General features: G+C 44.1%; 1 protein-coding gene across 1 annotated transcript in view; it reads left to right on the top strand.

Annotated features, from left to right (window-relative positions):
• The window catches only part of LOC310680879 (FRAS1-related extracellular matrix protein 1-like), a 121,126-nt gene that overhangs the window by 70,220 nt on the left and 35,944 nt on the right, over positions 1-14,962 (top strand). Inside the window, exon 25 of the mRNA XM_083447949.1 lies at positions 5,611-5,875. Within this exon, the coding sequence (XP_083304075.1) occupies positions 5,611-5,875 (265 nt within the window). The remainder of the gene's footprint in view (positions 1-5,610; positions 5,876-14,962) is intronic.

The raw sequence follows: 14,962 nt of genomic DNA, 5'->3' as shown, positions 1-14,962 counted from the left end.
AGTGCTCCTGTCAGGAAGAAGATTGGCATAAGAGAAATGGAAGCAGCAAAATCTCAGGGGGTCTTCTTTGGCGAAAAACCTCTATTGAGTCCTCCTGTGACTTGTGCTCATAACTGCTGAGGAAAACAGGGATGCCATCTGTAAACTGTGATTCATAAACACTCTGTCAATCTGCCACGTTACCCTGACATCATAAAATAACAAGGAGCAGTATTGTAATAAAGAGGGGAGGTTTGCAATCAACCAATTAAATACATCTAATTTATTTTGGTTACAGCTGAGGCTTTATTTATTAGTAAACAGCTGCATTTATTATAGAGATTTTTATTTTTATTTAATCCGGACAAGTCAGTGCCAACTGGCACTTTTGATAATCTATTAATCCTAAATAATCTTCTGGGCTTTTCATGTATTTTTTTAGGGGGTAGGTGGAAATAAAAATAATTCAAAATTAGACTACAGTATTTTAGCATTTCTTTTCAAGTCTTTCCATCAAAGCTGCTAGAATCAGTCAATGAGTTGTTGACATTTTATTAATTCATATTTACAAGGAAAGTGGGGTTTGAATCTATAAATGCTGTTCCTCCTTCCAACCCATGCCAATAGGAGCCTTAATCGAGTTCCACTTTTGTTGTTGATGATGAGAGTTCTATATGTGGGCTTAACAGAGCAACCCTGTAGTCACATTATACCTGGCCAGCAGGTCCAGTTCTGTTGCACTAGTGGAACGGCCGCTATATCCAATTCAAGGAACAAAGAAAATATACAACCCAAAGAAAATACAAAAATGGCATAAAAACGACAAGACATCCAAGCTTCCCTGGAAGCACTGTGAAAGCCTACCATCCAGGGATTGTGCCACAAACATTAAGCTGCAACACTGCAAAAGATGGTGTCTGTGATTTCTTTCAATGATGTGAATCTCTGATGACTTCTCACTCCTATGAAAGCTTCCCCAAGGGGCATTTTGAACAGTACTTTAAAGCTATACAGTCATACCTCGGGTTGAATACACTTTGAGTTGAGCGTGTTCGAGTTACGCTCTGCGGCAGCCAGGCAGTAACGGAGAGCGTTACTTCTGGGTTTCACCGCTTGCGCATGCGCAGACGCTCAAAATGACGTCATGTGCATGTGCAGAAACAGTGAAAAGCGACGCGTTCATGCGCAGAGGTGCCGTTGCTGGTTATGTTTACCTCTAGATGCGAACGGGGCTCCGGAACGGATCCCGTTCGTATCTAGAGGTACCACTGTAGTTGATAAGCACTGCACAGCAGCCCAGGTGCTCTCTGGGCAAACTCACCCACAAAATGGTGCGTCACTCCCAAGAAGACCTCCTTTCCCAGAATGAAGCTGGAAGCACCTGCCCCACAGCCACTGAAAGTGGGTGGGTGTGTGGGCGGGCAGGCAGGCAGGCAAGGAAGGAGGTATGGTAGCCTTGGGAAGGGCAGGAAGAAGCAGAATGGCAGGCAGTGGGATCACTGTAAAATTAAATCTGGATCTCACATGCCAATCAAATTCAAAATATAAAGTTATAAATGTGACAAGCCCAGCTCTACCTAGCACAGAGTCAAAAAAAGGAAATGCAAACTGAAATCTAGGAATCTTCCTGCAAACAGAGGATTTAAGATTGCAAACATTTGCATTTCACTATTAATCTAATTTTTCTTGCCGTTAGGTCTTTTTTTATGGTGCTATGTGTCAAATGTAACAGGAAGCAAGGAGTGCAATTCATTCTGAAGTTGTCCCACTGAATTCTCATTAAGCATTGTAAGCCAGAGCTAACCGTACCCTATAGATAGCACAGGGAGTCAAGACAACTGGAGTGATGCAGTTGCAGAGATGGCTGCTAGTCTGCTTCTTTCTCATTATCTTCTGCACACTATGTAATGTAAAGCTTCAGACTCTAGAATGTGTATCTCTCTCCCCTCACCCCACAAGAGCCTTTCACATTGGCCCTAGCTAAACCCATGGGGAAAGCCTGTTAGGAAACTGACCTGATACTGAGGTTACAGATGGAACACATCAGGTTTACACTGTTTACCAAGATGGTGCAGAAGGTTTAATCTTTTCACCACCACAGTCTTGGGGAAACTGTTGGAGACTGCAACAAAAGGTTGCAGAAGAACAAGAAAAAGTGGTGTTTTTATGCCAGGGCCACAGCATTCTAAAGCCTGTTGCTTTATGCTGAAAAAAGTAATGCAAACTAATTACAGTGGTTTCTCGCAAGACGAATGCCTCGCAAGACGAAAAACTCGCAAGACAAAAGAGTTTTTTGTTTTTTGAGTTGCTTCACAAGACAAATTTCCCTCTGGGCTTGCTTCGCAAGACGAAAACGTCTTGCGCCTATTTCTTAAAACCGTCAATGCATTCCTATGGGAAACCGTCAATGCATTTCCTATGGGAAACCGTGCTTCGCAAGACGAAAAATTCACAAGACGAAAAAACTCGCAGAACGAATTAATTTCGTCTTGCGAGGCACCACTGTAAATGGTGAAAAATACAAAGATGACTGACTGACTTTAGGCTCATCAGCTCCAAATCAGCCTCAAAGATATCCGTATAGTTTAAAAAAATGAAAATTTCAGAACACTTTTCTTTGTATACTATCATAAGGTGATGTACAAATGAGTTTTTCCGATTTGTAAGCTGTTGGCCATCACCCATTTTTGCTACTGTGCTTTCTCACCCAGCCTTTTGTGTTCTCATTTTTTTAAAAAACAACAACAACACTTTCATTTTTTAAAAAAATACTCTTGTTTGCCATCCTAGGTACACTTATTCGTAGTTGGAAATGGTGTTTCAATGCAAACAATTTCAACTCCTGATCCTAGTGGGCCAGTGATCCAAACATGGACTGCTTAGACTTGTTTGGCTGCCCTTTGGCATATAACATAAGCACAGAGGGAGATGATATGTAAGAAACGGGGACTGGGCTCTGCACTCATGCACAACTGCCTCCTTTCCCCACCTCTCTGGCAGTGGCGTAGCGTGGGTTGTCAGCACCCGGGGCAAGGCAAGTAATTTGCACCCCCTGACCCGTGGATTTGCGCCCCCTAACCCGTGGATTTGTGCCCCTAACCCTAACCCCCAGATGTTGCGCCCGGTGCGGACGGCCCCCCCTGCACCCCCCACGCTACGCCACTGCTCTCTGGTAGTAATTACCGTATCCCTTCTCTTAAGTTATCATGGCATAGTGTTGCTTATGCAGCAGTGCTAATCGAGCCTAGATTACCTATTAGGGCCAAACTAGGGAAGACAGTATTCGTGAAATCCATAAAGAACTGTCCAGATTGAGATGCTGGTGGGCATGGAAGAGTGTTTTAACCCCTTTCCCCCTTCAATCTGGGTCTCTGCAAGCACAAATAGCAGGTGCAATGGGGTCTGATCCTGACTGGGAACACAGCAAGGGGCAAAGGGGTTAAAGGCTTCCTACTTCCCTATCAGGAGCCTATACAGCTTGGGGTCAGGATACCGAAAAGATTGTATCAACCATTATATAGCCAACCAATCACTGAAGGAAGAGGGTCTTCTGCAGATACCATCTCATTTGGATCAGTTCCATAGGATGTAGGAGTTGGACTTTTTCTGTTGTTGCACCTACCCTCTGAAACTCCTTCCTGTTATATCTTATTTATTTTTTAATTCATTAAAGTTATATTCTGCCTTTCCTTCCCAAAGTATCTATTGTCTTTTGGTCACCTATTGAAGAACTTCCTTTTCCAGCAAGCCTTTAACCTGGGCATTCTTATCTCTGTCTATATCTATATTAGATTTTAAATTGCTTTATATTGATGGGGTTTTTTTTTTGTTAATTGCTTTGGAGTGTTTCATGCGATACAATTTATAAATCACATAAATACATACATACATTAAATCTGGATTTGGCCCTCCACATCTGCTATTTACTTTAAAGTCTAGTTTGGATCTTAGCCAGGATTTGCAAACCACTTTAAAACTAATTTCTTTCAGATCCAAACTTGACAGGGGCATATTTCATGTGTCCTTGTCTTTCACCTATAAAGTGGGAGGCTGGACAAGTCTTTCTTTTAGAATAAAAAGAGCATGTGAGAAAGGGATGCTGAAGTTTTCCCTTCCAGTCCCCTCCCAACCTCCTGATCCCTTCCTCTTCAGGCCACTGCCTTGAGCACTTGTCTCTTTACCTGGCTCTGGTACTGAGAATGGAGACAAGTGGCTGCTGCAACCACCTGAGAGGACCGAAGGCGTGAGAGAAGGAGGTTCAATGCTACTCGGGTGATCTCAAGACATTTTGCTGCCTGAGGCAAAATGACAAGATGGCATCTTCCCCCCATGCCACATACAGAATCTGAAAGTACTGGCAGTTGAATTTTATTTTAACATTGGCAACAGAGCAACATTTCCCACTGTACCCACTGCAGCAAGCTAGTTTAAGAGGTGCAGAGCAAGTAAGCTTAAAGACCTCGGGGGATATGGCAAGGGGACTGCTGCTGCCCCTTGGCTTCCCTCTCCCAAGGCAGCTCCCTCACTCTGCCTAATGGTAGGGACGGCCCTGAGTGCCATTCTCCATGTTTATTGTAAAAATAGGACACCCACCCACACCAATCTCCACTTTATGTGCGAATGCAGTAGACATGTAAAACAAAAATCCAGTCAAGTTCCCCCCACCCCTTGATAAGATGAGAGCCCTTCTGAGGATTCGCTAGGCCCAATTGCCACCTCTGGTGCATCAATAATGTTAAACCCTGGTTGAGAGGAGGCAGAAATTGGTACCAGAGAAAAGGGTGGTGGAGGAGAAGGAAGTACATGTGTCTATGGTCCCCTTTGAATCTCTTAACCAGTGTTATGTCTGCCAATTTTTCATGCACTTTGGGGACTTTAAGGACTGCAACAAATCCAGTAGCAGGAGAATCACCCTTGGCAAGGTTACAGCATCACATAACCCCATCAGCTTAAAGTGTCACGCTGTGCTTAGCACATTAGGGCATTTTGTCCATCAGCCCATGTGGGCCTATTAACTTAATTGTTCTTTGTTGAAAGTGACCCATTTGTGTGCGAAGAGACAGTTTGTAATAATAATTCTTCATGAAGGGGAGAATATGTGGCCAAATTGTGCCTGTACCTGCATGTTAACCTCCCCCACCCCCACCTTTTTTTATTTATGTGCATTGCTGAGCATGCCCCCATGGGTGGTTATATACATTCTTCCCTAAACACAGAATCCCTAAGGAGGAAGGTACGTTCTGAAATCCCTTCCTTTACTCGTGCAAGTCTCATGCCGTACAAATGAAGATAAAGGTTTTCTTCAATAGCTTTTAGTTCTTATTTGGCACAGAGATCTTTACAGGCACCAAAGGAATCCTTTCCCAGCCTGGTTTGGCCAAAGTCTCTTTTGTTAATCCCCGCAAAAAGCTTCGTCGCTGTGTTGCTCTTAACCACTTCTCTTAATGTCTGTTTCTCTGTGAGCTGATTTCACTGCCTCCCCCCCCCATTCAACCCAGTTCCCCCTATGGAATACTGAAGGACTGAGCCACCCCCTCCCACCCACATCCTTTAATTTCTCTCTCTCCCCCCCATGCCTGATGCTTTTCTCTTTCTCTCCCTGCTCCCTCTCCCCCCTCCCTTTTATTTTAGGTGACATTGTTCTATTCACCAAACCTGTAACTTTAACAGAGGGTGACAGGGTGACCTTGACGACAGATGTTCTTATGGCAACAGATGGCACTGGCAAACCCGGGAAGCTGCTGTATGCCATTTCTGTGCCACCTGTGCATGGTCAGATTGAGTACATCAATTATCCCGGCGTGCCCATTTCCCACTACAGCCAGTTGGATGTCGTGGCCCAGAAGGTTTGCTACGTTCATGACAATAGCCACGAGGCTAGTAAGGACTCATTCAGGTGAGAAGGCCTCCCCAATTATCTTCTCTTCTCCCTGCGCTCGCCGCTCGCAAAACCTGGTTTTAAAACATGGGGAAACATATTTCAGGGGGCTAAATGTTAACATAACTTCTGCACGGCTCTCGGTAACCATATTACAATGCTGAAATGCCTGGCATGAAAATGAAGAAAGTGTGATATGTCCTCTCCTAAGTTCAGCAGCACATACCAGCCATTTATTAACTGTAATGTTTTAAGGCCCCCAGTCAAGAGTAGTGGAAGATGCGCACACATGGCATTGCAAGATTTTAGTATTGACTTTTTAACGAATTAGCATATGAATTCAGATCCTTACGTTGCAGTGCCCCTCCCAGCCACGCAGCCGCCACAGGTATCCAGGGAGCAGCAAAGAGAGACTGCTAATTCTGTTACTGTTATGCTCCATCTGAAACTGTAGTTGCTATCTGGGGTAGGGTTTTTCTTTTTTTCCAGTCGGCGGGGGGGGGGGGGATCCACAATATTGTCTGAAATCATTGGTAGAAGTTAATCCAGATGGTGGTGTCGTTACTAAAGAAAAGCATATGTTGGCTATTATGGTACTTAAATGTAATGGTTTTATATACCTCGAGTGGGCAGAAGATTGGGGGGGAATACAGCAGAATTTCCCTCTCTCTCCCTCTTTCTCTCTCTCTTTATACCAAGTACAGCAGAAAATAGATTTCATCTTCCCTTTCTGCTGAATTTCCCAACAGATGTGGCAAGTTTAATGGATTAGAAGCTCATTAATACCATCCTCCTGTAGAAAGAAGCACCCATATTGCTTAAATCAGGAACAGGATAAGGACTTAATTTATAGCTCACTTGGGTATCGTCCTCTTCTAGGTACTTTGCTCTTTTTCACATACATAGGCGCTAAGCATAAATTATATGCAAACATGAATATTAGGGTCCCGACACCATTTTTTCTGTTAGAAAAGCAGTTTTGGAAGATGATGACAGAGAGCAAGGAAGCGGGGGTCGGGTGAAGAGTTGGGGTGCTTAACTCTTTCCCTGCCTTGCTGAAAGCTTGCAGCTGAAACCCTGTGGATGTGGAAAGCTGCCTGGGACGATTTAGGAAAGAAGAGGCAGGGAAAGTGTTTTACTCTCCCCCCACGGCTTCCTCCCCCTCCTTTTCAATCACTGTCTCCTGTTGCTGCTTTTCTAAAAATAAAAATGGTGCTGGTCCCCTTAACTTGTTTCTTCTTCCCAGTTTAAAATCGAAAATTATTTATACTCCCTTTGCTACTAAATGGGCACTCTAACTAATTTTATTCTTGCAGTGATTAAGTGTGTATAATTTCCTAAGAAATGAGTTAAATTAACAAGGGGAAGAAGCAATCCGTAAATCATGTAAACGGTCTTTTTCTAAGTGAGGTTAAGACCATCATTAAATAAATCACAGGCCCTAAAGCATGGCCATTTTTTTCTTTTTCGTTTTTGGTATGTGGAAAATATTTTCTTCTCTTCTCCCTTCCGCATTAAACCTTCTCTCTCTCTGCTATGTGTGGGGTGGGGTGGGTCAGCTTCATTAGTGTGCTGGCTAATCCTGCTTTGTGGCTTAAAAGGGTGCAGGTGCTCTTCCTAAACTCTTAGGGAAGTTCTCTTCTGATCTCTCTCTCTCTCTCTCTCTCTTAGCTCTTCACCCCATTCCTTTCCTGCTTACCAACTTATCTTTCCATTCTTTCCCCGTCCCTAAACTAGCTACTATCATCGTTGCAAGGTTGCCTTGTGGGGCAGGTGTGAGCATTGTGCAATCATAATGATTTTGTGCTCATGATGGTATCAGGGTGATTATATGCAATCCTGTTTTCAGGGCTCCCCACCCCATCTGCAAAAGCTTTGATTGTTTTCCAGTCAGTCCATGCCCTGTAACTTTCTACTGAGATCCTTTAACTTTTTAGACCACAAATGTTCTGGGCTGGGTTGTCCCTCTTTGGTGCGTGAGTGCTTCAGGTGGCAGTAATGTGGTATCCTTGAGGAACCATCACAAAACAGCTGTTGTTGTTGTTTAGTCATTTAGTGGTTTCTGACTCTTCGTGACCCCATGGACCAGAGCACGCCAGGCACTCCTGTTTTCCACTGCCTCCCGCAGTTTGGTCAAACTCATGCTGGTAACTTCGAGAACACTGTCCAACCATCTTGTCCTCTGTCGTCCCCTTCTCCTTTGTGCCCTCAATCTTTCCCAACATCAGGGTCTTTTCCAGGGAGTCTTCTCTTCTCATGAGGTGGCCAAAATATTGGAGCCTCAGCTTCAGGATGTGTCCTTCCAGTGAGCACTTAGGGCTGATTTCCTTCATAATGGATAGGTTTGATCTTCTTGCAGTCCATGGGGCTCTCAAGAGTCTCCTCCAGCACCATAATTCAAAAGCATCAATTCTTCGGCGATCAGCCTTCTTTATGGTCCAGCTCTCACTTCCATACATCACTACTGGGAAAACCATAGCTTTAACTATACAGAACTTTGTTGGCAAGGAGATGTCTCTGCTTTTTAAGATGCTGTCTAAACAGCTAATAAACCATATCATGTCTAGATATGGCCCGCTGAGGTCAACTCTGGATCCAATGGGGAAATGGCGGCTGATACTGTATTTTATTTTGTCTGAGATTCAATAGAATTCATTTTTAATCTTCTGGGAGCTTCCAAAGCAATTGGGCAAGCAAATCCCTGTATTTTAGGATACAGTGCAATTTCATTTACTTGGATATAATACTGATGGCCTACACAGATATGAAGTGTGAGTTTCTGAATGGAGTTGTGACACTGAGGAACAGGGTGTTGAACTAGGGTTCATTCATGGGACTTTTGCCTTTGCACAAATTTGGAACGTATTAGAATTGCCCGTCTCCAGAGACAGACAGATCCAAATGCTCCTCTGATGACTCTCGGGGATTTCCCTCTCATATCTACAATAAAACCTGTGAAAGCTTTGGTTGACCTTTGGAATGCAGAAATGGTGTGAGTGATGGACACTATCCCTCTTGTGCTTAGTAGACCCAATCTAGTCTCCACATCACATCTGATTTTGGTTCTTGGTATTTCAAAAGAGAGGTCTCCATCACATCACCCCACTTGCACTGGGAATTTTACATCTTAATGTTAACTGGATGGGGGGGAGGAATGCAGTGGGAAAAGAAAAGGATTCTGAACACAATTTCAGCCACTCTTCTTATTGTATATTCCAAGACACATTCCTTCTGCTGAAAATTATTCCTGAGGCTGAGCTCCACCTCTGACACAAAACAAGCCCTATCCTGATGGCCTCTTTTATTCAGATGTCCTTCTGCCTGTTCAGAAAGTGTGGGTTTCATTGACATTGGATGATGTGGAAGGACACCCATGGAATTCAGACAGTTGTGAGATTTGGATAATTGAGGTTCAGATAATGGGAGATTTCATTTTGTCTACACATCTGTTCAGCGTAAAACTTACGTTCTCTCCCATTTTAAGATTAAAAAATAAATAAATTCCCAATTGCTCTCTCTTGGTAGCTTGGAAGCAAGCTGCTGCCATAATGTTGTCAGCTCTCAACCATGTAACTGGATCCAATATCCTTTCCTGAAATGGAGGTTGAGCACATGAAAGAGATTACGTGCTAAGTATTTGTAGGAGAGGACACCATCTGTATGGTCCTTCCAGTGCTCTGCATTGGATGATTTAACCAGGTACACAGGGAGGTCACTGTGGGGGTGGGGGTGGATATAGAAACATCTTTCCAGTGCCTACAAAGGGTTAAAAGGAGAGGGATTAAAATATCCTTTTATTTTTAATTTTTTATATATATAAAAACTGTGCACTCTAAATTAATTTCTGCTGGTAATCCTGATCGGGTTAAATAACTCCTCATTATTCTGCTACGCAGCTGAGGCTTCTCAAAATGTTTATCTTGTTTTGTAACTGGTACCTTCTGGCATATTCCAGTGCCAACTCTCGTAGCTCCTGCTATATTTCATTCTCACTATTTTTGGAATGGAGCTGCTGGTTCCAGGTGATTTAATAAATTGCTTTTTTTTTTTTTTTTGGTGTGTTCCTTTTAACTTACCCATCTGCGCAACACATGCGTAACTTGCAATCTGTTGGCAGTTTGCAGAAAGACAAACTGTCAGAGCTGCGTGCATTTGACAACTTTGTTCCCAATTAGATTAGTGGTAATTTTAACAGATTTCAGGCCAGTCGGGAGAGTGGAGAGGGGGAGGGGAAAAAGAGAGAGAGGGGGAATGACATGTTATTAAAGCATCAATTTTGACAGACCTTGAGCACATAGAGCATCAGTGTAAATTATATTAAATGCTTTAATTAAAGCTATGAAAGATTTACCCTTTTAAGCAGTAAGTGATTGCACGGCAAATATAAAGGGAAAGTGGATAACAGTTTCCTAAATGGCTTATGCTGTTTGAGACGGTGCACCAGTCGCTTCCTCCACCGTAATCTATGAGTGTAATGTTGGAGGCATCGTTAATTATTCATAGCCACATCTATGTAGCAGATGTGATTAAAAACATGAAGAGTAGCAGTTGGAGACTGGAGCACTGCCTATTTCTTATAAAAAAAAGAAGAAGCAAAAGAACACGCTCCCTTTCAATACAAAGCTGCTTAAAAATTTCCAGAGAATATTTAGTGCTGCGGTTAGATATCTCTGGTTTCGTGTGCACGCACATGCGCGCCCCATAATAAAGAAACTCTTATTGCCGCAGTACAGTGAATTCTTCCTGGTGCTGTATGAGCTCCGGGGCTCACTTGAAGTTGCCCTATTCATTTCTGCATAGGTAGCAGATCTTACTTACATGTCTGTCCCTGTGATAAATGGATTGGTTCCTCTGTTGAAAGGAAGGTATCACTCCACACACCCAAGAGCATAGACCAGGGCATATTGGGTTTGCAGCACTGAACCTTGGACTCTTCTGCATGTTTGTTTGTTTAAGGTATTCATATACAGTGGTACCTCAGGTTAAGCACTTAATTCGTTCCGGAGGTCTGTTCTTAACCTGAAACTGTTCTTAACCTGAAGCACCACTTTAGCTAATGGGGCCTCCTGCTGCCGCCGCACTGCCGGAACACGATTTCTGTTCTCATCCTGAAGCAAAGTTCTTAACCTGAAGCACTATTTCTGGGTTAGCGGAGTCTGTAACCTGAAGTGTATGTAACCTGAAGCGTATGTAACCTGAGGTACCACTGTACTGCGGAATTGTCAGAATTTGTTGCTTGGACTGAAGAGCAGAAGAGAAACTGGGTATCTAGATGTGTGCATCTTTGGGCACAGGGGTGAGCTGGGGCAGAACACTCCGCGGAGCCTCCAAGGAGTCTGCCTGGCTTTTCCCACTCAGCCACCCTACAGCTGAGGAGGCGGTAGGCCTCCTTTGGGGCAGCACGGATCCTGCAGGTGCCCAAGCCACCACATCACTCCCAGGAGAGACATGTGGCTCAGTGCACTGCAGGCCCTGCGGTGAGTATCACCCGGCATTTTGTCACCCCCTCAGTGGTGACACCCGGGGTGGCCCACCTCCACCACACACATCCTTCCTCCGCCCCTTTTTGGGCATTGGCTTTTAATCTATATCAGTATTCCATTACCTTCTGTTTCGTTCAGTATAATAGTCACAAACATTCTGTGACTGTATAAGAGCTCAGCCTATTAGCAGGAGTGGGATAGGGACTTGGCAGTGTGATGGCCTGGGAATCTGATTCAGAATCTGAATCTGAGGAGTCCCAGCCTACACAGGAGTCCCCGCCTCCAGAGCCGGCTGAGCCGGGGCAGGGGCTTGAATCCGAAGGGCCTGCACCTGTGCCGGATCCTCAGGAGCAGACACCAGATGTATCCACTCTGGCTCCGGAGGTTATTGAGGGCCCATTGCCTGCAGGTGCACCTTTCCCAGCCCTGTCAGGGGAAGGTGAAGCTGCCCCTGGGTCCAATAACCCTCCAGCCACTCCTGAGCTGCAGAGGCTCAGGGCAGAGAGGTGGAGGGAACTAAGTTCTCTGAGGAGGAGTGCTCACCTTAAGGCCAGGAAAGGTGGGTCACCTGTGGGCTGGGACCACCCCTGGCCTCAGAGGAAATAAAGGCCAGTCAGCCCAGTCCCAGGTTGCGGGAGCAACGTCGTTGGAAACCTGTTTCTGCCAGCACCCAGACCTGTTCTTCCAGAGTTCCCGACCATGCCCAGCTTCTTGCTTTGGACCCTGCTTTGCCCTTGGTGGACAGTCTCCAGACCCTTGACCCAGGACCGGACTCTGACCACGCCTCATGGTAACCTCCCCCCCGGGACCAGCACAGACAAACAGACAACAAATCCCTGAAAGATTCTGGGATATGGGATATGTGCATGATGATGCATTGGAGCAAAGAAGGGCCAAGTAGAATTAGTTGGATATAATATGGGGGTACTGGGATGAGTGATTTATTTTGAGAGCATAATTTGGATTTCTACAGTTATAGACTAGGGGTGGGATGCAGCGCTCAAATCAGTTGCCTGAGAACCAATGCACATAAAAGTGCATCAGAGCATCATGACAATGTGCCAACTCCACTCAAGGATGTTCCTTGATTTTACAAACATGGACATTTGTGGTGCGCAACAACTTTTGGTTTAGAAAAAGTTCTATTTTTATTTGTTTGTTTAAATATACCGCTTATTTATTGAAGTTGCTAAGCTGTCTTATTGTGAGAAGGTACAGTAGCCAGAAGTCTGAGCCTTCTGGTCTTTTTTAAAATAGTGAGCCCTTCATATCTCGAAGCAGGTCATGGATATAGTCAGCCCTGCATCCTGGGTGGGGCGAATGGGTGCACTGCCATGCTTCACACACACCCTGGATTTTAATTTCCTTGGGGTGGGGGGGGGTTGTCTTTTTAATTAGTGGTATGACAGACAGTGACAGCCTGCATTTTAAAAATGACAGCTTGTTTGAAGAAGAGGAACAATATAAGAATAGGACCCAGTTATTATGAAGAGTAGAGCAGGATTGGGAGCCTATTTGGCTAAAGCGTGAAAGAAAGAGATAAAGTGAACTGAAAAATATGCACCCTAGATTACTATGGATTTTTTTTCTTCTTCAAGTGAAAGAGGACTGTTGCTACAGGCAGTCAAGCTTTTGAGCCTCGTATTCGTGGGAATCTCTCAAAAAATTCAACAGATTCAACTTCATTCACACCTGGAGAACAGTGAGGGCATTAATTTTCAAGCAGAAGGGTTCTAGAAATATGAATGGTTAGAGTATTCTCTATAAGCAGATGCCACGTTCTGCTATGCTTTCGCATTTGATTCCTGTCATTTAATTCCTTGTGTTCATACTAAATTTTCTAGTAACTTGACCTTTACACAGCCTGTTATGTAAGTTAGCACATTCTCTGCATGGAGGAAGAGGGAGGGGGGAGCAGGAGGAGCAGGCAGTGCAGACACACTCCTGTGGTGCTGCTCAATAGTGGCGGAAAGGAGGTGTGGCGAGCAAAGGAGGCCCAATCATGCTCTTTTTCACTGTTGTGTTATGATTGCAATGAAAGCTCTTACATATAAGAAAATTAATGTGTAGGTAACAGATCAGATGTCCATTCAAATCCCTTAGGCTGCAGTCCCAACCCTACTTACTTGGGAGAAAGCCCCATTGAATTCAATAGGTATACCTACTGAGTAGGCATGGTTAGGATTGTGCTCTTTGTTAGCCTTTTTTTTTTTTTGCTATAGAACCGGAGGAAACTCCAGGTTCTTCACTGGCTCAGGTGAATATTTGTTTGCACCACACAGCAGTCAGAAGCTGTAATTGTAGAACACTACACTACACTATCAGCTCACTTTATTTTCTTACAGTAGCCCCTGGAAATGATGGTGTGTGTGTGTGTGTACTAAAGTAGCACTGATAGCAGACAACATTTCTCTTAATTAGCGCTAATGTGTGAGAAGTATCCAGAGAAGCGGCAGATAGTGACATACAGAGAAACCAGAAAGCAACTATAAGGAAATTAACCAGTGTGCCTGAAGATATGACATCTCCCAAGCTTTGTGTCTGAATAAATTCTTGGTTATTCGTTGAAAAGAACATAGTGAGAAAACTTAAATGGTGTTTCTGAAGACTAGGCAAGTGAAACGTATACTGAGGGCAACAGAACAAAATGAGAATATCTACTGACAAAATGCCAAGAACCTATATTAAATCGTCGTCCTGTGGGGCACAGTTCTGTGTTTGGGTGCTGTATATAAATAATGGATAACAAGTAGCATTTAGAGTTTGACAGTAATATCCTGTCTACTCAGGGGGAAAGCTCTACTGAGGTCAATGGGATTTACTCCCAAATCGGTGGGTATAGGATTACAGCCTTAGAAGATTCAAATCACTCCTTGCTTATTGCCAGAACAATAATTGCAACAACCCTGTTAGGTAGGTCACAGTTCCCTTCTTGCTGATGGTGAGTTGTGGCTGAGAGATTGTGCTTCCCAGCTATGGCTGCCTAATGAGTTTATGGTAGAAGGAAGACTTGAACTGGGAACATCCTGAACTACAGTTCAGTGGAAAGGGGTGTGACTTGGGACCAGAGCACATGATCTGCATGCAGAAGAGCTGAGGTTGGATCCTAGTCATCTCCAGGTAGAGGATCCTGTCTGAAACCCTGTAGAGCCTGTGCCTAGTCAGAAAGAACTGCACTGAGGTAGACAGAATAGTGAACCTGACCCTTGGGATAATGTTGCTTCCTACATTGTGCTTCACAAATTTATTGATCAGTTTCCAAAGCTGTTTGCAGGATGCAAAAATAGAAGCTATTTAATAGAAACTATTAACTCTGCAAATTCTGTAGCTTTCCTGCAGTTATATAAAGAGCAGTACAGTGGTACCTCGGGTTACATAAGCTTCAGGTTACATACGCTTCAGGTTACAGACTCCACTAACCCAGAAATAGTGCTTCAGGTTAAGAACTTTGCTTCAGGATGAAAACAGAAATCTTGCTCCGGCGGCGCAGCAGCAGCAGGAGGCCCCATTAGCTAAAGTGGTGCTTCAGGTTAAGAACAGTTTCAGGTTAAGTACGGACCTCCGGAACAAATTAAGTACTTAACCTGAGGTACCACTGTATTGAAACTTATAGGCACTAAGG

Source organism: Podarcis tiliguerta, assembly GCF_965153285.1.
Source record: "Podarcis tiliguerta genome assembly, chromosome: 6".
Classification (NCBI taxonomy): Eukaryota; Metazoa; Chordata; class Lepidosauria; order Squamata; family Lacertidae; genus Podarcis; species Podarcis tiliguerta.
This window is presented reverse-complemented; position numbering and strand designations above follow the sequence as displayed.